At 46.2% G+C, this 22,581-nt stretch overlaps 1 protein-coding gene across 1 annotated transcript in view; it reads right to left on the bottom strand.

Moving 5' to 3' along the window:
• The window catches only part of EDA2R (ectodysplasin A2 receptor), a 65,818-nt gene extending 52,386 nt beyond the window's left edge, over positions 1–13,432 (bottom strand). Inside the window, exon 1 of the mRNA XM_088444198.1 lies at positions 13,339–13,432. Coding sequence (XP_088300324.1) covers positions 13,339–13,430 — 92 coding nt within the window. The 5' untranslated portion in view covers positions 13,431–13,432. The remainder of the gene's footprint in view (positions 1–13,338) is intronic.
• Positions 13,433–22,581: the final 9,149 nt, after the last annotated feature.

Below are 22,581 nucleotides of genomic sequence, written 5' to 3'. Positions count from 1 at the left end.
AAATATGCTTTGGGCACCCATATGCAGTTCCCCCAGTAGTGGTCCCCCTATGCAATGTCCCCAGTAGTAGCCCCCCCTATGCAGTGCCCCCAGTAGTAGCCCCCCTCTGCAGTGCCGCCAGTAGACGTCTCTCCCAACCTGCTGCGGGGTGAGCCGGAAGGCGGAGCTCATCAGTGAGCTCCAGCCGGCTCACTCTGTGGACGACGCAGCAGCCAATGAGAGTCTGACAGACTCTCATTGGCTGCTATAACAACGGCGACGGTGTGTTTGTTACTCTGTAGTGTGGACCGCGCTCGAGGTGTGCACTACAGGGCCCAGGGGTTGCTGAAAATCTGGTCGCCAGGCAACCAAATCTGAGCGAGCCCTGCCTTACTGTGCTTTACACTACCCCATCAAACCCTGTCCTGTCCCCCAAAGTGCAAGGGACAGCAAAAGCAAAATGTGTCAGACTGCATGGGAAAGGATGAGCAAAAAATGTTTGTACTCATGCACAAATGGCAAAAAAAAAAAGCAGAAACAAAACATTTCAAATTGCATTTCGGTCCAACTCTACATGAGCCCCTAAGGACTCAATCTAATTACCCGCGATTTATTCATGAGTGCGAGTAAATGCAGCTATATGCAGCACTTATTGTATCGCCGGACTCCATTGTAGCACTTCATATACAGATTCAGTATACAAGTGTCGCTTATCAAATGAATCAGCACAGTCTGCCGTTGCATCGGCAAAGAAAGACTCCGGGCGCTAGCAGTCTCACGAGACCTGGCGCACTGAGAGGGGCTTTTAGTGTGACTGCAGCAAAGATTTGTAAGGACACATTTGTATGTATATGTTTAAACTTTAATTTTCAATGTTTATAGATTGTTTCTAAAATAACATTAGAAATTTGTGAGAAAATTACAGATACAAGGGGGCAATTCATTTGTTTTTATTGCCATGATAAGTAATGGACACCCGTCAGGGCAATTCAATTGTTTTTGAGTGCCCATTAATTATCGCGCTTTTCGCGCCCAATTTAACTAGGTTTAGCCGTGTAAAGCGACTAAACCCATCAAAAATCTTGGATAGGGCTCTCCAAACTGTGGACATTTCAGAAAATTCATGCTCGCCACCTCAGGAGACCGTGAGAAAGAATGTATGCAGCACGGCATATGTGCCCGAACGGAGCAACAACTGATTAGTGCTCCTCATAAAACAATTGAATTCCCCTCAGTATGTTTTATAAACTGTACAAATAGGATCAATAACCTTAACTTGGAAACAAGAAAGGAAATGTGTTTGTGTAAATCAGACCTGTGCAGACATGCTGGATGTTCCTCCTTCAGAGATGTTACAATAACACACCTAATATACACATTAAACTCAAGGTCAGTCTATATATATAAACATTCTGTAAAGTGTACCGTACATAAAATACCACCCAATAGTAATAAAAAAAAGAATACCACACTTCATAATATAACTAGTTTCCTTAATTCAACATAAAAGATCATCTAAAACACACTGTTCTCCAATAACTCTTTCCTTTTGGCATAGAAATGGTTAATCACTATAGATTCAGCAGGACAGGAAATATGACTCATCCACGGAAATAAATGCACAATGAGTAATAAAATGGATATTCTAAATAATTTTACTTACAAGGTAAAGTGATTTCATTGTTTGCTTTCTGGCCCTAAAAATCAGGGCGGGACGTTTTTTTCTTTGTTTCGGCCACCAGGCCGCTCGCTAAGCTGTGGGTGACCACCCACAGCTTTAGCGGGCGGCCTGGCGATGGTCGCGATTATTGCGACCATCGGGCTTGCGACGAGACCCTTGTGGCAGGGTCTCGTCCACCGCAAGCCCCAGTGAACTTCCTGCTCTAATAGAGCATGAAGTTCACTACTGACATCACTGTGGATGTCAGTAGGGCCGCCCACAAATGGCAGGCGTTCCTTCAGGAACGCCTCCGTTTGTCCAGCCACCACCCCTGCACACCTACAAAACGGGGCGAGCTGTCAATCACAATCGACAGCCGCCCTGTCTTGTAGTGAGTCCCGAGGCGAGTGAAATTTCACTCACTATGGGGATCGCGCACGCACGCGGCGTGTGCACTACCCGGCCATCGCCTCGCTTGCGAGCCCTATGCGCTTGCGACCGGGTCTGAATCAGGCCCTCTGCTCACTACAGATTTTAAATTGACATTGTTTGGGAATTAGTAAGGTAACAAAAGAATAAATGATTACGCCTAATTATTAAATGTTTTTGGATCTTTGGAGCTCATTCAGACCCGCTTGCTAGATGCGTTCGCTCGCACCCAGCGTATGCAAATCCAGCACACATCCAGCAAGGCAGGCGATCGCACACCAAGGCATAAGCACGCCCACTATGTCTTGGCGTGCGATCACTTTGTGTATGCAGATGCCCACCAACCTTTTTTAAGACACCCACTTGCGCACGTCATCTTCAGGAAGTGTATGTAACCATCGATACATCGAGGACCATCGGAAGCAAACGCAGCGCTTGAGGTAGACTATACCCTGCAGCAAGCACTGTGATAACTTCAGTGTGAAATACAACCAGGCGACGTGTACTATGACGCTGCCTGTTAATCATGCACGCCTCTGAAACAATGTTAAGACGCTCAGGCACACCTGCGTTCGCACCTCCACTCCCCCGTTTCTAGTGGCCAGCCCATGTTATCACCCACAAAAAACGGCTTCTCCTGTCACTCACTCTGCTGGGTAGTCTATGCGCAGCGAGCGACCGCTTCCCAATCTCTCACACTGGTTCGCGCACACACACTGCGATGCATACGCATGCGCAGAATGCGAAAATCGTCCAGCTACGAGCGAACGCTTCTTAGCGAGCGGGTCTGAATCGAGCCCTTTATTCACAAATCAAATGATCATAGTGTTCGACATATCAAATGGTCACCATCCCCTTCACTAGGTTGCATTTAAATGGGCCTGATTCCCAGATTTACACTAATGCAATCGCAACTGCATTCTTACATGGATCGCAGTTGCTAAAATATGCTAATGTCTTCCAAAGCATAGCCAAGTATAGCGACACCCACTGCTGCCTTCTCATATCCGTCTGACAACGTGCAACAGCGTAAACATCAGTAACATCAATGCACATCAGGCAGTCATGCTCCATGTAAGTCTAGTCTGACCAGCTGCAAACACTGCAGCTCTCCCGACACACAGAGAGCTCCAAAGGAGATTGCAGTGGCTAAATTATGGACGCCCATGAAACAGCGTTTAAACAGTCCGACATGCCTGTGTTTTTCTAATCACCAGTGGTGTAACTAGGGCAGGGGGAGCAGAGCATGTGCCCTGGACGACGTGGCAGGCACAGCAGAGGGGGCGCTGCCGGCCAGGGCAGCGTACCCTACCACCCGCCAGCGCCACGGGACGTCACACTCCCTGCCCTACCAGGGAAGAAGAGCCCCTGCGCCTGCCGGTCCTCACCATCTGATGATCATCCAGACAGAAGGCAGGGGTGAGGGCGGTTGGCAGTTACCGGGGGAGGGGGGAAACAGAGAAAAAGGAGGGGGGACACAAAGCGACACAGAATGAAGGGGGGGCACACAGAGACACAGAATGAAGGGGGGGCACATAGAGGCTGTTTGACACAGAGTGAAGGGAGGGGGAGACTGAGACGCAGGCGGGAGATGTTGTGGCTGAAAGATGATGCAGGAGGGCAGATGATGGTGTGGCTGAGAGATGACGCAGGGGGGAGATGATGGTGAGGCTGAGAGACAATGCAGGGAGGAGATGATGTGGCTGAGAGATGACACGGAGGAGATGATGGTGAGGCTGAGAGACGATGCAGGGAGGTAATGATGTGACTGAGAGACAACGCATGGAGATGATGTTGTGGCTTAGAGACGACACATGGAGGAGATGATGGTGTGGCTGAGAGATGATGCAGGGGGGAGATGATGGTGTGACTGAGAGATGACGCAGGGGTGAGATGATGGTGTGGCTGAGAGATGACGCAGGGAGGGATGATGTTGTGGCTGAGAGATGATGCAGAGAGATGATGGTGTGTTGAGAGAAAACGCAGGAAGGAGATGAAGGTGTGGCTGAGATGACGCAGGGGGGAGATGATGGTGTGACTGAGAGATGACGCAGGGGTGAGATGATGGTGTGGCTGAGAGATGACACAGGGGGGAGATGATGGTGTGACTGAGAGATGACGCAGGGGCGAGATGATGGTGTGGCTGAGAGATGACGCAGGGGGGAGATGATGGTGTGACTGAGAGATGACGCAGGGGGAGATGATGGTGTGACTGAGAGATGACGCAGGGGGGAGATGAAGGTGTGGCTGAGAGATGACGCAGGGGGGAGATGATGGTGTGGCTGAGAGATGACGCAGGGGGGAGATGATGGTGTGGCTGAGAGACGACGAACCGAGGAGATGAGGGTGTGGCTGAGAGACGCATGTGGAGATGATGGTGTGGCTGAGAGACGCAGAGGGCAGGAAGCGGCATGAGTCTGGTTGTTCTGCTGTTATATTGATGACTATTACGACCTTGGTAATATTCCTACACAAACAGGCATCTTCTGGACCATGATATCCTACATGAATAGTGAATACTTACTGAAGATGCCATCCGCCCCTGGGAGGATACATTTCTTCAGAGGTTCCCCAATGTGAGAAACCACCTTATAGGTAAGGTGCATATGGAATGGAAAGGAATGTTCCCACAGTGATGAGAAACGGTGGTGTATCATGTTGACATGTCCCTTTTCCAGTGGCGCACCAGGGAGGTGCGCCATTTTTCATCTTGCCCTGGGAGCCAAAGACCCTAGTTACACCTCTGCTAACCACCCCCTGTTACCACACCCAAATGCTGACTACCTGTCACTCACTTCGCGAGTGGTTACTCTGTACGGGAGTAATCGCAATGCAATTGCTGTGTTGTGAAGTGTGGCTTTCGCGCATGCACAATGACAAACATTCGCTCAATCTACGTAAATATTGGCTTTGCAAAAATCTCTGAATCAGACCCTCTGACTACTACCAGCAAGTGTACTGCGGGCCTGATTCAGAGCCGGACGCTCTTTAAGAGCGCTCGCTCTGCATCAGGGCTTTTTTTTTTTTCTGCGCTCTGCTATGCGCTCACGAGCCCTGTGTGTGACCTGCTGCTAACAGGGGTATTCAATTTGTAGCGGAAATTTCGGAATCGGCGATAAATTATCGCAGATGACGTCATTTTCGCCGATTTCAATTATCCCTGTATTCAATTTCAAAGACTTTTCGCAGGTTCGAAAAGTCTTTGAAAAAAAACGGGGATAACTTTTCACCACTGAATAGGTGACGAAAAAAAGTGCAGAATTGAGGTTTAGGGGTGCAGGCATAAAAAAAATAGCCTGCACCCCTGGGAATGTCATTTAAAAATAAACTGTGTAAAAAAAAATACAAAAAAAAATTAGGGATACCCCAAAAGAATTATTTAAAAAGTGGAGTGAAAAAAAAAAAATGGAAGAAAGTGTTTAAAAATAGGGAAATAGTTTCAGGGCTATTCTGCAAATATGCGGCAGGTGTTTTCTAGAATAGGTTATTAGCAGCAAGTGCATTTTTGCAGAATTTGTTTAAAGTTACTTTAGGGACATAAAAATATGCTAGTACCCATTTTCATGTACCCCAAATTTGATGGGACCACTAAAAAAATGAAAAAAATAACCTAAGTGCTCTTCTGCATCACTTCTTCAATGTCGAAAAAAACACCTGCCGCAGCTATTTAAAACCCTGACTTTCATTTGCAGGCTATAACGGGAGTACCCATAGTGATGCCCCATGTTTTGACAGCTTTAGGGGGGTCCTACAATTTATTCCTGGTAAATCCCGTTTTTTTTTGCCGATCCTATTTCGCAGGTTCCCGTTTTCATAGCTTTTTAACTGAATACGGGGATAAAGCGGGCACGCGCCCGATACTTTATCCCTGGAAAATCAGCGATGTGGAGCGAAAAGTCCAGCACGAAGTTTACGCTCCAAATTGAATACCCTTGTAAGAGTAGTTACACATTGACAATAATGACACCTCATTTATATTCCATACATCCCAACATTTCAAAACCATGAGTTGGGACAAAAGGCGTGGCCACATCACAATGGCCGGAGGAATGTCTAGTGCTTGTGAAATGTTAAGCTGCTGCTTAGCCACTTCCATACACCCAGGTATTGCAGGTATGAGAAGCACTTGTTATGCTATGCAGAGCAGTGGTGAAAGTGGTATACCTCTCAACTCCTTGCTACTAAGGTTAGGTCTAAATTGAAGTGGGCTGATGGACCTCTGACGTCACAACCATATGACTCGCGACAGTCGGGGGGAGGAGCAAGGTTCAGAACATGGGACCCAAAGTGTATCCTTTGCTCGCCACAGGTTGCTGTTCCCAATAGATCACCACTTGGAGAGTAAAACTGCTAGTTCACCGGCCTTGCTCCTTTCCCTGCCGTTGCGAGTCACATGGTTGTGACATCAGAGGCCACTAGGATCTAGCATCAATCCTTTTATTTATGGCTAGAAACACAGCAAGAGGAGTCATCATTGACCTTGGGGTGATTGTTGGGGTCCATTTGGCAGAAGCTTCAGTGACCAACACAGCTCAACTTGCTAATGTTTACAAGCAGCACAGTCAAAGCTGTTGTTATTATCAATAGCAAAGGGCAATAGTGCCAACAGTCAAAAGGAGAGCACTGTAGATAAATTACTACAACATTCATCCTGTGACATTAGCAGAAAGTTTAATCAAAAAGAGTCTGACGAAAACCCCACAGAGCAGGATAACATGATATTCTCAACAAATGGATGTACACACTTGTGGTGCCGACCCAAGGGGGTGATTCAGCTTGTGACGGAATTGCAAAGCTGCAGGAGGGCATCTTTACAATACCGTCTTGCAAACATGCAAATGCAGCAGGAGGTGTATAACACATGTGAATGTGTTAGTGTATGTACAGAAGTGTATGCGATAGTGTTCATGTATGTGTGTGTTAGTGTGTGCATACTGTGTACATGTTTGTGTTTGACATACAGTATATATATATATATATATATATATATATATATTTACATATATACAGTACCAGTCAAAAGTTAGGACACACCTTCTCATTCAATGGTTTTTGTTTATTTAAATTATTTTCAACATAGTAGATTAATACTGAAGAAATCAAAACTATGAAAGAACACATATGGAACTATGTTGTAAACAGAAAAGTGTTAAACAAATCAAAATATGTTTTATATTTTAGATTCCCCAAAGTAGCCCCCTTTTGCTTTGATGACAGCTTTGCACACTATTGGCATTCTCTCAGTCAGCTTCATGAGGTAGTCTCCTGGAATGGTTTTCCAACAGTCTTGAAGGAGTTCCCAGAGGTGCTGGGCACTTGTTGGCTGCTTTACCTTCACTCTGCGGTCCAGCTCATCCCCAACCAGCTCAACTGAGTTTAGGTCGGGTGATTGTGGAGGCCAGGTCATCTGACGCAGCACTCCATCACTTTCCTTCTTGGTCAAGTAGCCCTTACATAGCCTGGAGGTGTGTTTGGGGTCATTGTCTTGTTGAAAAACAAATGATGGTCCCAGTAAGCGCAAACCAGATGGGATGGCATGGCGCGGCAGAATGCTGGGGTAGCCATGCTGGTTAAGAGTGCCTTGAATTTTTAATAAATCACCAAAAGTGTCACCAGCAAAGCACCCCCACACCATCACACCTCCTCCCCCATGCTTCACAGTGGGAACTATAAATATACTATTTATATATACATAAAGGACCCCCGCCATCCCCAGAAAATCCTGCGTTTGCCCCTGCCCTGGGTGTGGTGCTGCGGGGGTGACCAGATGGCTGTTTGGTGCTGCGGGGGGCTGGGGTTAACTTCCTGCAGCTGCTAACAGTGAAGAGTGGTGGGCGGGCGATCAGATGGGGGTACTGTAGTTTGTCAAACAATAGTGTGGGGGGGGTGAGGATGGGCAAGCTGCTGCTACTAGTTTAATCTATCTACCACCCCCTCCCTACCCCCAGCACTGCCTGGCCGTAAACTCTTCCTAGCCCCCACTACTGCCCCAGCTGCTATCTACCTTTGCCGCCTCCCTCCCTACCCCCAGGGGTAGCTACCTCCAGTACTGCCGTCCCCAACCCCCCAAGACAATTTGAGACATGGGGGAGGACAACACAATGCATGGAGGGGGGAGAGGACAATATAAGACATAGAGAGTGGGGGGAGAACAATACAAGGCATTTTTGTAGATTTGTAGTTGCATATTTATATGCATACAGTCAGGTGCATAAATATTTGGACATTGACATAATTTTCATATTTTAGCCTCTATTCACCACCACAATGGCTTTGAAATGAAACAAACAAGATGTCTTCTGCCATCCACCACAGTTGTTTTCCGTGGTCTTCCAGGTCTTTTGGTGTTGCTGAGCTCTCCGGTGCGTTCTTTCTTTTTAAGAATGTTCCAAACAGTTGATTTTGCCTCACCTAATGTTTTTGCTCTCTCTCTGATGGGTTTTTTTGATTTTTCAGCCTAATAATGGCTTGCTTCACTGATAGTGACAGCTCTTTGGATCTCATATTGAGAGTCGACAGCAACTGATTCCAAATGCAAATGTCACACCTAGAATCGACTCCAGACCTTTTACCTGCTTAATTGATAATAAAATAACGAGGGAATAGCCCACACCTGTCCATGAAATAGCTTTTGAGTTGATAGTCCCATTACTTTTGGCCCCTTAAAAAGTGGGAGGCATATATAGAAACCGTTGTAATTCCTACACCGTTCACCTGATTTGGATGTAATTACCCTCAAATTAAATCTGAAAGTCTGCAGTTAAAGCACATCTTGTTTGTTTCATTTCAAAGCCATTGTGGTGGTGAATAGAGGCCAAAATATGAAAATTCTGTCAATGTCCCAATATTTATGCACCTGACTGTATATGTACATGCTTTAGGTATGTGTACGGCTTTTCCCACGAGACCACGCCCTTTTATATTTTTCGGTCGCGCGCCCCCGACGCACGCGACAGTACCCCTGGGGGCGCTGAAAAAATATTTGCTTGCCTAAAAAATTGGGCTTGAGTCGGCCCTGCCGGGGAGGATTAGGTTTAGGCACTGGGGGGAGGTTAGGTTTAGGCGGAATCGGCCGGTGATTCGATTCCCGGCAGTGGCAGCCTGACAGATGGACAGATCCCGGCAGCGGCAGCCCGACAGCGCTGGAAATCCCAATCGTCCTCAGGTAAGTATATACTAACTTAACCTAACCCCCCTAACCGTCCTTAGGGGTGCCTAACTCTAACCTCCCCCCCAAGTGCCTAACCCTAATCCCCCCTGTAAGTGCCTAACCTTAACCCCCCCCTTCCCCGCTGCCTAACCCTAAGTCCCCCCCGGGTGCCCTAAACCTAACCCTCCCCCTCCCCCCCCCCCCCCCCCCCGTGGCTGTCCGCTCGCGGCGCCCAGCATTCCTTCGATCGAGATGCCGGTCGCCTGTCTCCCGGCGTCGGGAAAATTACAGGCGTCTAGATATAGACGCCTGTCATTTAACCCACGCCGGGATAAAGCTATTGAGAAGTTGGCTGTCGGGATCACGGCAGCTGGTTTCCCGATTGCATCCCGGTTTAGGCACTAGGAGTACTTAACTTGAGCCGTCGGGTAGCTAACCTAGTCGGGATGCCGGCGTCAGGATTCTGACCCACTGGATCCCAATCGCCGGCATCCCATACCCTACCCCAAGAGGACTGTAGCACTTTATAAAGTACAGAAACAGTGAAAACATAGCTAGAATAAAGCGCAGAAAACTCACAGTACAAAACATTGCAGAACATGGGATACAAGTGATATATAAACATTGCTGCATATGCAGTCTTAATACCCACAAAAGCTGCACTGGGTGAACTCAATGGTTCTGTACCTGTGTTAGCAGTGGGGAGATGATGATATAAGTGAGGGAGAGAACAATGTATGAGGAAAGAGGGCCCTGCTCGTGAGACCTTAATATTCTAATTAATGTTGCTAAATTTATGGGATATCTTCACCCTATGTTGCAACATTTCTTTCCTGTATTTCCAGAATGTCAGTGCTCCATCTACAAAGCAGTTTTGATCCCACAATGACTTGATGAGTATAACACTGATGTTATCCATATGTCAGTTACAGATCTGAACCCAATCAAGGATTTATGGGATATTGTGGAATGGTGCCAGAGACAGTGTTCCAGCGCCATTAGTTGAGTGGCTTTCATGTAAAAGAATAGTGCTGCACTCCCCTCCCCCTGCACAAGTCCAGACACTCCATGTCCACTACATATACTGTACATACAGTCTGTTCTTTATTATATTTGATACTATTATTATAATATTTGATACTATCATTATTTAGATAAAAAGTGCTAATATTTCTATTTAGGGCCTGATTCAGAGATGCACGTTCATCCGAGGATAAGCGCACATCTCCGATGTTTAGGGGTCTGTGCAGAACGGGTCCTGCGATCTCGCTCACTGACCCCCAAGATGTCAATCATGCTGCGGCGTTTGGGGGGGGGGGGGCAGAGCAGGGGCGTGCCTGGTCACCGTTCCCTGAAACGGAGGCGTGTCGTGTGTTTCCGAGTGTGACGATAGGGTCTGCATCGGCGGATGCAGATTCCTGGCCTCATGTGTGACCAGGCTGTGGTAAGCTTCAGCTCCCGCAGCCTGACCGAAGGAGCAACCATTGCGATCATCGGTTCCGATGGTGATCCCAGCCTGCGACGTCGGTCGCAGTGCTGGGATCGCAAATGCAGCAATTAGGTGTCTGACACTTCCTTCTACATTTGCATCTGAGATGGACGGACTTGCACAGCCGCTTATGTGTGACTGTATAAATCCCTCCATTTCTGAATCAGGTCCTTAATCTGGTAATATGAAATAAAAAGAGATACTGACCATACACACAAAGGTGGAGTGGTTTCAAGCTAATCAGTAACAGTTATTAGATATGGAAGAAATATTTTACATTCTGATACAAAAGGCCCCGTGTTTGTTTTTATGTGGTACAGATATTGCATATTCTTTTGTGTTGAACTGCACAGATAATGTCCTGAAATCTGGACATGATGTCACCTTGTAAATCAAGCCAAGAAGACAACCTGGTGCTGTGTCATCTCCTGACTCCTGTGATGATAATAAGAGTTGAGCATCTGCTGCTATCAAAAATATTAAGAGTGTATGGACCAAATATATGCTATAAACTATGTCTGTAGGTCAGGTCCAAGTCCCAAGCAATGACATTATTATACAAATAAGTGTTATAGAAGTCAGGGATACAGAAAAGATACACATGGATTGTGGATCTCCCATATGAGGATCACTGTGCTTTAAGGGACCTATTTATTAAAGCTGCTAATTACTGTAAATCCTCCATAGAACATCCATTTTCAGAGGATTGCTACACTAGTTAGTATCGGGCCAATAAACATCCAGGTATATCTGCGGTGGTCCCACTATTTCTTATTACAAAATCAATCCCTATTGCTTTCAAAGGGGACTGTGAAAATTACCAATTTACCAAACTCAAAAAGCTAAGTTGGCACCTGGTAGCATCTGCCCCCTTATATTAGCATTAGCCATTGTAGCCTATCCAGTATCACACTTTTTTTTGCCAGAGAAGGATCTTTGGTTGCCTCCGCAGTATCCTATACTTGCACCAGTGCATTCCGATGACCGCCTATGTGCATTCCGATGACCGCCTATGTGCATTCCGATGACCGCCTATGTGCAGTAGGTAAGCCTGGTCTGAACCTGGCGTAAACTATTGCTTCATTTTTTTACTCTTCATAAGGACATGCTCTTATTGGAGCCATTGTTTCAGAAAGATGATTTTAATAAATTGCAAATATAAATAATGTCTTGTTGCCAAGATACGTGACAATAGGAAATTATATTTTACAGGGAGATGCTGCAAAAGATAATAAGCCCCTAAATATAAATAACATGTTAAAAACATGCTAACAGACCTAAACTAGATAATTAGACAAAAAGTGGAGGGGAAAATGAAAAGGAAATAATGATAAGGAAATGAGGAATGAGATAATAAATAACAGGTGTTAAAAGAAAGTAAAATATAATTTTACATTACCTGTAGTTTACACTGGAAATATGTTTATTCTAAATTGACAGTTCAGTATATTAGTATTAGTGGTAACAGCAATAGATATGAACGCATGTGCTTTAAAACCTGACACATATGCGTAAAAGCCATTCATACAGGTTCTCAAGCAACGGGTCAAATGCGTGAAAACATAATATACTGTACTATGCAGTAAAAATATATACTAATAACGGTACTTGAGTAAACCAGTTAGTTGGATCCTATTATTGATGTTATCAATGACTGATACTCTGTTATTATACTGAATAAAAAAGTGTCAGTAAAAATATAAAATGCAAAATAAACTACTTTTTATGGAATAGCAAAGTGTTTACTACAGTTATAACTAGCAGCAAAGTATCTGCAGCACTCCTCCTTCCCCCTTTCCAGTCCCAATACCAGCCAGTCGTCGTCATCCCCCCACATACCACACAGGTCCCCCCAGTCAGCAGGACATATCTGGCGAGTTTGCCTGTCCGCCCACCACATACAGGGTGTCAGCAGCACATGTCCCAGCAGCAGAGGTACTAATATTAGGGACACACAGCAGTGAGGGAGGGAATGAGACCAGGGAGCCTCTCAGCGGCCGCTACCTACAAGCCCCGACTTGTCCCGGAGCACATGTCACAGGAGCAGCTCATCTCCGCCGCCTCCTCATCCTAAATATACCGCACACAGCCCACTCACCCCACTGCCCATTACACCAGTGCCACCGCGTTATGGGCATTACACAGTACATGGCATGATGAATGACATACATTTAATACATGATAAGAGACCTGTTCGACTTTAATGTAAGCATAAGCAGTAAGGTGCAGAGCCCAACACCACTGACACTGAGCAATGGGAGCTCATCTGTCTTATTAGTAGTCACCTAACACTGGTGATTGGTACTCACACTTCACATAGTGACACCACACACAGTGTGACACACTGCTCACTCACATGTATGTACTAACAATCACATCACTGCCCCCATCCTCCCGGACAAGGGACATACACAGATTACATGGAACATGCTCACATTACATGGGACACGCTCATATGACCTGGGACACGCACAAATGACCTGACCCCGGGACACACAGGGGCACCCATGGCACACTGGCAGTGACTAGAGAGAGTACGAGTCCGGGCATGTTCATCATTGCTATCATGTGTGCATAGTTCTGTGCAGCATTCCCCTGTGACTCTCCAGGGCAGAAAATGTGATCACTTACCTGAGTGTGCCTGGCAGATCTCCGCTGGTGCCCAGCGATCGGATTTGCTGGAGAACAAGTTGATGAAATCGCCTGAAATCCTCCTCGCACATCACACATTACACATGGGCTGCCATAAGCCCCGCCCCCTCCTGCGGTTGGAGCGAGCACCAGAATGGGCGGGGTCATGTCATGGATGTGTGTACAGAGAGTAAACAGTAACGCGTGGCCGCCGCCGCCGGCTGTGACTGTGTGTAATCTGTGTGGGAGCGTGTACGCTGTATGTCACTATCCGATGGTGCGCCGGCGGGTGCTTACTATTGTGTGAGGTGTTTATATTGCTGAGTCCCAATGTAACAATTTGGGGTCTAGTATTTACTAAGCCTTGGATGGAGATAAAGTGAACGGAGATAAAGTACCATCCAATCAGCTTCAAACTGCCATGTCACAGGCTGTATTTGAAAAATGATAGGAGCTGATTGTTTGGTACTTTATCTCTGTCCACCGTATCTCCATGATCCAACGCTTAGTAAATAGACCCCCCAAAAATGTCATGATAGTTGGGATTCCTGTTACATCAGCTTACTGCTGTTTTTACAAAATTATTACAAATTGTTCATTGTGGGCCTGATTCAAGGATGGTCGCAAATGTCATCGCAGCAGCGGTCTCTCAAGGATTGCGACTCACCGTCCAGTGCTTAGAGACGCACACTGAAAACATCTGACATCCACTGCTCACACACAAGACCAGAAACATCGAACACAGATCAGGCGGCCATCAGCCTTACTATTAAGTCTAGGCTGTCGCCGACATAGCGGTCTCCAGACACTTGGGCTCTCTTGCTGCGAGCAAGAACGCATTGGCTAAGTGTTTAAATGGTTCAAACACACCTGTATTTCTCTAGCCCCCCCCCAGTTACCTCCCCCGAATGCTGACTGCCTGTCACTCACCTTGCATCTGTGTGAGCGTATTCGCATTTCAATCACTGCATGTGCGCAATGCGGCTTATACATATGCACAATGGCAAACAATCGCTTAGGCTGTGTAAATATCGGCATTGCGTCCATCTCTGAATCAGACCCTGTGTGCTTACTAATGTTCTCTTGTCCTTCATCCTTACATATTCATAATTTCTTACACATTTATGTGTAGATGTCTATTAGATAGGGATTTACAACTGTATATACTTGTGGACAGCCACTTGCAAAGTGTGGGAATGTGCACATGGCTGAGAATTACGGTACAGTAACATCGCTAAGGGCTGTTTTATGTAGTGATGGCCATCGATAATCTATAGTCAACAACCATCGATGATCAACTACAGATGGTTGATGTTTTTTTGCATCAGTGCCAGAGATCAAATAGTTCTATGCTATCGGTGGCAGACTGGGTCACAACTAGGGGTGTGCACCGGCCACTTTTCGTGTTTTGGTTTTGGATCTGGATCTTTCTTCGTGTTTTGGATCTGGATTGGTTTTGCCAAAACCACCCTTCCGTGTTTTGGGTTCTGGGTTTTGTGTTTTGGATCTGTATTTTTTTTAAAAAAAGCATAAAAACAGCTAAAATCACAGAATTTGTGGGTTTTTCTGCTCCTATGCTATTATTAACCTCAATAACCTTAATTTCCACTCATTTCCAGTCTATTCTCCCACACCTCACACCTCACAATAGTGTTTTTATATCCAAAAGGTTGCACCAAGGTAGCTGGATGACTATGCTAAGAGATACGAGTGGGCGGCACAAACATGTGGTCCATCTAGGAGTGACACTGCAGTGGCAGACAGGATGACAGTTTGAAAAACTAGGCCCCAAACAGTACATAATTCAAAGAAAAAAAAGAGGTGCAAGATGGAATTGTCCTTGGGCCCTCCCACCCACCCTTATGTTGTATAAACAGGACATGCACACTTTAACAAACCAAACATTTCAGCGCCATGGTCTGCCACACGACTGTGGCTGAAATGATTGGTTCGTTTGGGCCCCCACAAAACAAGCTGGCAATTAATCTGTCCCTGCACAAACTGGCTCTACGGAGGCAAGATGTCGTCCTCATCCACCGATTCCTCACCCTCTTCAGTGTTGTGTACATCCTCATCCTCACAGAGTATTAATTCGTCCCTGCTGGAATCCACAACCACAGGTCCCTCTGTATGTTCTGGAGGCTGGTCTCCCTGGAAGAGTTGATAATTCATTTTATGAACATCATCTTCTTCACATTTTGTGGAAGCAACCTATTACGCCTTTCGCTGACAAGGTTCCCGGCTGCACTAAACACTCTTTCGGAGTACACACTGGAGGGGGGGGCAACTCAGGTAAAATAGAGCCAGTTTGTACAGGGACCTCCAAATTGCTTCTTTTTCCTGCCAGTACAGGTACGGACTGTCTGACATGCCTACTTGGATGCTGTCACCGATGTAATCCTTTAACAGACAGACGCACGCTTGTCGCTGCTGCTTTAAGGATGCGGTAAGGTGCGGCTACAGCCCACACATTTCACAAAGACAGAAAAAAAAAGAATTTTTTTATTGTTTGTGGAGCGCACTTTGAGGGTTACACCACCCTTTAACAGACAGACGCACGCTTGTCACTGCTGCTTTGAGGATGCAAGTGCGGCTACAGCCCACACATTTCACTAAGACAGAAAAAAAAGAAGAATATTTTTATTGTTTGTGGAGCACACTTTGAGGGTGTCACCACCCTTTAACAGACAGACGCACGCTTGTCACTGCTGCTTTAAGGATGCAGGTGCGGCTACAGCCCACACATTTCACAAAGACAGAAAAAAAAGAAGAATATTTTTATTGTTTGTGGAGCGCACTTTGAGGGTTACACCACCCTTTAACAGACAGATGCACGCTTGTCGCTGCTGCTTTGAGGACAGTATCATATGCAGTGACAGTAGACTTGTCAGAAATTGTTGGCACGTCCTTCAGTCCGGACCAGATGTCCAAACCGGCCCTTGACTTATGACACAGGCGCACGCTTGGCGCTGCTACTGTGTTGATGCACGTGCGGCTACATCGCACACAAGTCACAAACACATTAAAAAAATAGTTTTTTATTTTTTGGAGCACTTTGAGGGTTACACCACCCTTTAACAGACAGACGCACGCTTGTCGCTGCTGCTTTGAGGATGCAAGTGCGGCTACAGCCCACACAATTCACAAAGACAGAAAAAAAAAGAAGAATTTTTTTATTGTTTGTGGAGCGCACTTTGAGGGTTACACCACCCTTTAACAGACAGACGCATGCTTGTCGCTGCTGCTTTGAGGATGCAAGTGCGGCTACAGCCCACACAATTCACAAAGACAGAAAAAAAAAGAATAATTTTTTTATTGTTTGTGGAGCGCACTTTGAGGGTTACACCACCCTTTAACAGACAGACGCACGCTTGTCGCTGCTGCTTTGAGGATGCAGGTGGAATCTAGACCGGGATTTGGAACCAGGGACACAATACCTCCATCAATTGTCTAAATCCCACTGCACTAATGGCGGATACCGGACGCACGTCTAACACCAACATAGCAGTCAAGGCCTCAGTTATACGTTTTGCTTCAGGATGACTGCTGTCGTACTTCATCCTCATCGCTAGGGACTATTGGAGGGTCAATTGTTTAGTAAAAGTAGTGGTGTTCCTACTTCCTCTCTGGGATGATGAACAACTCCCAGCAGCAGCAACAGCACTAGGAGGAAGTGGTTCTTGATCTTTCCCTATTTTATTTTTATCGGAGAAAGTTTGGTCCTCCATTTATGTTATATTGATATATACGTGCGGCTAAGGCGCACACAAACACAGAAAATATTTTTTTATTTTTGCTGGAGAGTAGTGCACTTTGTGGGTTACACCACCCTTTAAGAAATGAGCCAGCCGGCTCTTTACTTATGGGACACAGGACACAGGCGCATGCTTGGCGCTGCTCCTTTGTTGATGCACGTGCAGCCACAGTGCACACAATTCACAAACACAGAAAATATTTTTTTATTTGGTTTGGAGTGTACTTTGGGGGTTACAGCACCCTTTAACGGTCAAGCCAGCCGGCCCTTTACTTATGACACAGGCGCACGCTTGGCACTACTTTGTTGATGTACGTGCGGCTACTGTGCACACAATTCACAAACACAGAAAATATTTTTTTATTTGGTTTGGAGTGTACTTTGGGGGTTACAGCACCCTTTAACGGTCAAGCCAGCCAGCCCTTTACTTATGACATAGGCGCACGCTTGGCACTACTTTGATGATGTACGTGTGGCTACTGCGCACACAATTCACAAACACAGAAAATATTTTTTTATTTGGTTTGGAGTGTACTTTGGGAGTTACAGCACCCTTTAACGGTCAAGCCAACCGGCCCTTTACTTATGACACAGGCACACGCTTGGCACTACTTTGTTGATGCACGTGCGGCTACTGCGCACACAATTCACAAACACAGAAAATATTTTTTTTATTTGGTTTGGAGTGTACTTTGGGGGTTACAGCACCCTTTAACGGTCAAGCCAGCCGGCCCTTTACTTATGACACAGGTGCACGCTTGGCACTACTTTGTTGATGCACGTGCGGCTACTGCGCACACAATTCACAAACACAGAAAATATTTTTTTATTTGGTTTGGAGTGTACTTTGGGGGTTACAGCACACTTTAACGGTCAAGCCAGCCGGCCCTTTACTTATGACACAGGCGCACGCTTGGCACTACTTTGTTGATGCACGTGCGGCTACTGCGCACACAATTCACAAACACAGAAAATATTTTTTTATTTGGACTGGAGTGTACTTTGGGGGTTACAGCACCCTTTAACGGTCAAGCCAGCCGGCCCTTTACCTATGACATAGGCGCACGCTTGGCACTACTTTGATGATGTACGTGTGGCTACTGCGCACACAATTCACAAACACAGAAAATATTTTTTTATTTGGTTTGGAGTGTACTTTGGGAGTTACAGCACCCTTTAACGGTCAAGCCAACCGGCCCTTTACTTATGACACAGGCGCACGCTTGGCACTACTTTGTTGATGCACGTGCGGCTACTGCGCACACAATTCACAAACACAGAAAATATTTTTTTTATTTGGTTTGGAGTGTACTTTGGGGGTTACAGCACCCTTTAACGGTCAAGCCAGCCGGCCCTTTACTTATGACACAGGTGCACGCTTGGCACTACTTTGTTGATGCACGTGCGGCTACTGCGCACACAATTCACAAACACAGAAAATATTTTTTTATTTGGTTTGGAGTGTACTTTGGGGGTTACAGCACACTTTAACGGTCAAGCCAGCCGGCCCTTTACTTATGACACAGGCGCACGCTTGGCACTACTTTGTTGATGCACGTGCGGCTACTGCGCACACAATTCACAAACACAGAAAATATTTTTTTATTTGGACTGGAGTGTACTTTGGGGGTTACACCACCCTTTAACGGTCAAGCCAGCCGGCCCTTTACTTACGACACAGGCGCACGCTTGGCACTACTTTGTTGATGCACATGCGGCTACTGCGCACACAATTCACAAACACAGAAAAAATATTATATTTTTTAGCACTTGGGGGGAGCACCCCTGACGGACAGAGCACCCCCTGGACAACACTACAGCACCCCTTTAGGACTGGGACACTGCACAGGACTTTGGAGTAGACACAGCCCCTATGGACAACTGACTGCACAACACAGTCCAGCCAGCCCCCATGGACTTTGAAGTAGTGGACACAGCCCCTATTAACAACAGCAGCACAGCACCATACAGCCAGCCCCTATGGACTTTGAAGTAGTGGACACAGCCCCTATGGACAACAGCAGCACACCACAGCACAACACTACTCTGCACTACACTACACTACACAGCCCAGCCAGCCCTAACTCCCTCCCTCCCTCTTCACTGTCCACAGTCGAGTGAGAAAATGGCGCCGACGCGGGTACCTTATATAGGATCCAAAACCCGCGAGACCCGGAAGGCGGGATGATGACGTTTTGCCTCGATTTCAGATCCGAGTCAGGCGGGAAAAGTCGAGCCTGACTCGGATCGGCCTCGGATCGGGGGGGCTCGGGGGGGTTCGGATTTCAGAAATCCGAACCTGCTCACCCCTAGTCACAACGGTTTCTTTCTTCTTCCTGACAGCACAGAACTTAGCCCCACCCCCAGTGGCCCCAGCCCCCATGCTGATTGGCCCACAGCCCACCGTGCCATCCAGCAGTTTTGGCCATCAAGGGTGGCAAACCATCCATGATTCACCGTAGATGTTTTTGTGCCATCGTCTGTAATCACCGATGGCACCATTGATGGTGAGCATCAATGGCCAACCCATTGTTTGCCATCCCTAACTCTTTGGGCTACAAAGAAAATTCTGTAATGTCGGTGGCAGAGAGTTATTAAGGAAAGTCTAAATACCAGCCACACGTGGTTATTGCCGATAATTGAAGCACTCCCTTTGTCTTGCAAATTGTAAATCAGAAAGGACAAAATGGTTTGTATAGTTTTTAACTATTGTAATAAGGATGGCCAAACATCTTTCAGATTGATGCTGGATTGCCATGTCTGCATCGAATGCAGAAGAATATCTGGAAATAATATTAATTGTCTCTAAGATCGTTGTTATTATGGCTCATGCGCTTTTAGGGCATTAGGAAAGGATTGAGCATGCACAGTTAAAAGAAGAAAAAAAAAGCAGGTACGTGTGCAGAGGACCAGGAGACGTTGGGGACACTGCTGGCCACGTAAGAACATGGCTCCAGAGCATCAGGATTATTTGGTCAACATATCGGGTCTCCAGAATCGATCCAAAAATCACGCCGGTTAGGCCACGAAAATTAGTTCTAGATATCAGAGATCGATGCCCACCCCTACTTTCTAATAATAATATGTGATCAGGTAGTGATATATATAAGGTGAGAAATTATGGGGTCAATCCAATTAAAAGCGATGCACTCGCGGCAGCCTGAACTCGTACTTGACGGCAGCCTGAACTCGCTCAAAACTGTGCATAGCCCCATAGGGCTGCATACAAAAATTCAGCGAGTTCAGCCTGAAAGAGGGCCGCAAGGGGTGTGAGATGCGGGGTGTGACACATTGGAACGACAGATCATGTAAAATATGGCCAAATCCTCAGTAAATCGTGAGTCCCCACTTACGATGCAATGCGCGTCCCGGCTGGTCGCACATCGCATCTTCAGATCTGCCGTGCAGTAGGGCAGATCTGACAATCTAGGAGGCGATGCACTGTGAAAGTCTAAATGCAGGAGAGATTGTTTGAAGATTGGACACCAAATTGTGTGCAGATCGTGTGGAGATCGTGTGCAGAACTGCCGGGGACGGTTTCATGGGAAATCGTACACAAATCGTACACATCGGCTGATCATGTGCAGATCGCCATCTGTGTGGCCACCTTAGATATTTGCTCATTTAAAAAAAGCTCTTGTTTGGAAACCATATCAATTATGTAGAGAAATTCAAAGATTTCAATATTTTGGAATTTTGAAATCATATTAATATTTTTAGGATATTCATAGTTTTCTGTGTGGAATTTTCTGTATTTCAGAGACCTCTAGACCAGGAGCTACATAATATTAATCATTGTACTAATATTTTTAACACTTGTGAACCTGGTATTTTTTATTGGAGCTTACTTGTCTATTATCTTCACTGTTTGTCATATATGTACTTCCTGGAATGGGTATGAAATACCAACAGTCGGATACCTCCTTTCAAAAAGTAGACTAAACCTCCCCCCTTCTCCTCCTTACCTTCCCTTCTTGTAGCCTAACCATCCCCACCCCGCACACTAACCCTCCCCGTTAGTGCCTAGACCTAAATCTCCCCCCATCATGCCTAAACCTAATCCTCCCCCCTTAGTGTCTAACCCTAACCCCCCCTCAGTGGTGCCTAACCCTAATCCCCCCCAAAAAACCTAACCCTAACCCTGCTAAGCCCCCTAAACCTAACACTCCCCCCCCAATGGCTAACAGCTAAGAAGCTCCGGTTTACCTCGTTCGGGATGGTGTCTGTCTAGATTCCGGCGTCGGGATTAAGATACTGTAGGTGTCAGTATTTTGATGCCTATCTTTAGTCCCGTGTCGGACTTGTGACATCGGGATTTCGATCGGCGGCATGCCGTCCGCCGGTCTCCTAACTACATCCCTTATTTCCTCTCCTGTTCATTTGTGAACATGTGTGTTTTGAGTGTCATTAGTGTCCGTTTAGTTAGTGTTTGTTTTCTGTGTTTTGTTTCGGTTTATTTGGTGGAAGGGAGGGAGAGCGTCCACAGGTGGAGCAGTAACAGGTATAGCGGCAAAGGACAGAGGGGACAGAAGGGGGCTTAGAGGAGGCAGGAGAGGAGAATCAGGTACAGAAAAATAAGACAGGGTGTAACATCAGGTTTTCACACAATGAGATTTTTATTCTGTAATTACCGTCTGCTGGGTTCCAGAGTAGCCAGATCCCCGTTAGGTTGCAAATGCCAGTTGTGGAACCAGGTGTGCAATGCAGTCAATACACTGGATCCACTTAAGACAGTGGTTCTCAAACTTGGTCCTCAGGACCCCAAACAGTTCACGTTTTCCAGGTCACCCAGCAGGTGCACAGATGTATTTATTAATCACTGATACATTTTAAAAGATTCACAGGTGGAGCTAATTATTTCACTTGTGATTCTGTGAGGAGATATGGAAAACATGCACTGTTTTGGGTCCTGAGGACCGAGTTTGAGAACCTGTGATTTAAGAGATCTGTGGCAAACAGCAGGAAATGTTTCTCTAATATAAAGGGGTGGGACCCCAATACGTTTTGTAATGATGCTTGTACGGTTGTAATGGTGCTTAACTATGTGGGCATTATAATTTTGAAAATTCCGCTTTATCAGCATTTTCGTGTCCACACGACATAGTGACTATCGACATGCTGTATGTACTGTATCTCGAGTCTCGTATATTTATTATATAATGATGTATGGTATCAGTCTAGTGCAGAAGTGCTTGACACGGTACAGATGGGTTGCAGCTGTTGGTGACACTTCTCCAACTCACTTAAAAGCAGTTAGTGGGAGGTGCTCCACCCTTCAACAGCCCACTGCTCAATAAGGCACAATATATTTCCCTGCTCACCCCCACTCATACAACCGCCAACATACCTTAAAATATAGGGAGTTTTCAATACTTAGAGCAGAGAGCATGGCAAGCTCTTCCTGCTGCTCCTTGTACGCTTCAGGAAGGGATAACGAACCCCCCAGCACCCTGCAGCTTTGAGGGAAAAAAATACCTGTTGCGCAGTAG

Source organism: Taudactylus pleione, unplaced genomic scaffold, assembly GCF_031769625.1.
Source record: "Taudactylus pleione unplaced genomic scaffold, aTauple2 ptg000352l, whole genome shotgun sequence".
NCBI classification, from domain to species: domain Eukaryota; kingdom Metazoa; phylum Chordata; class Amphibia; order Anura; family Myobatrachidae; genus Taudactylus; species Taudactylus pleione.
This window is presented reverse-complemented; position numbering and strand designations above follow the sequence as displayed.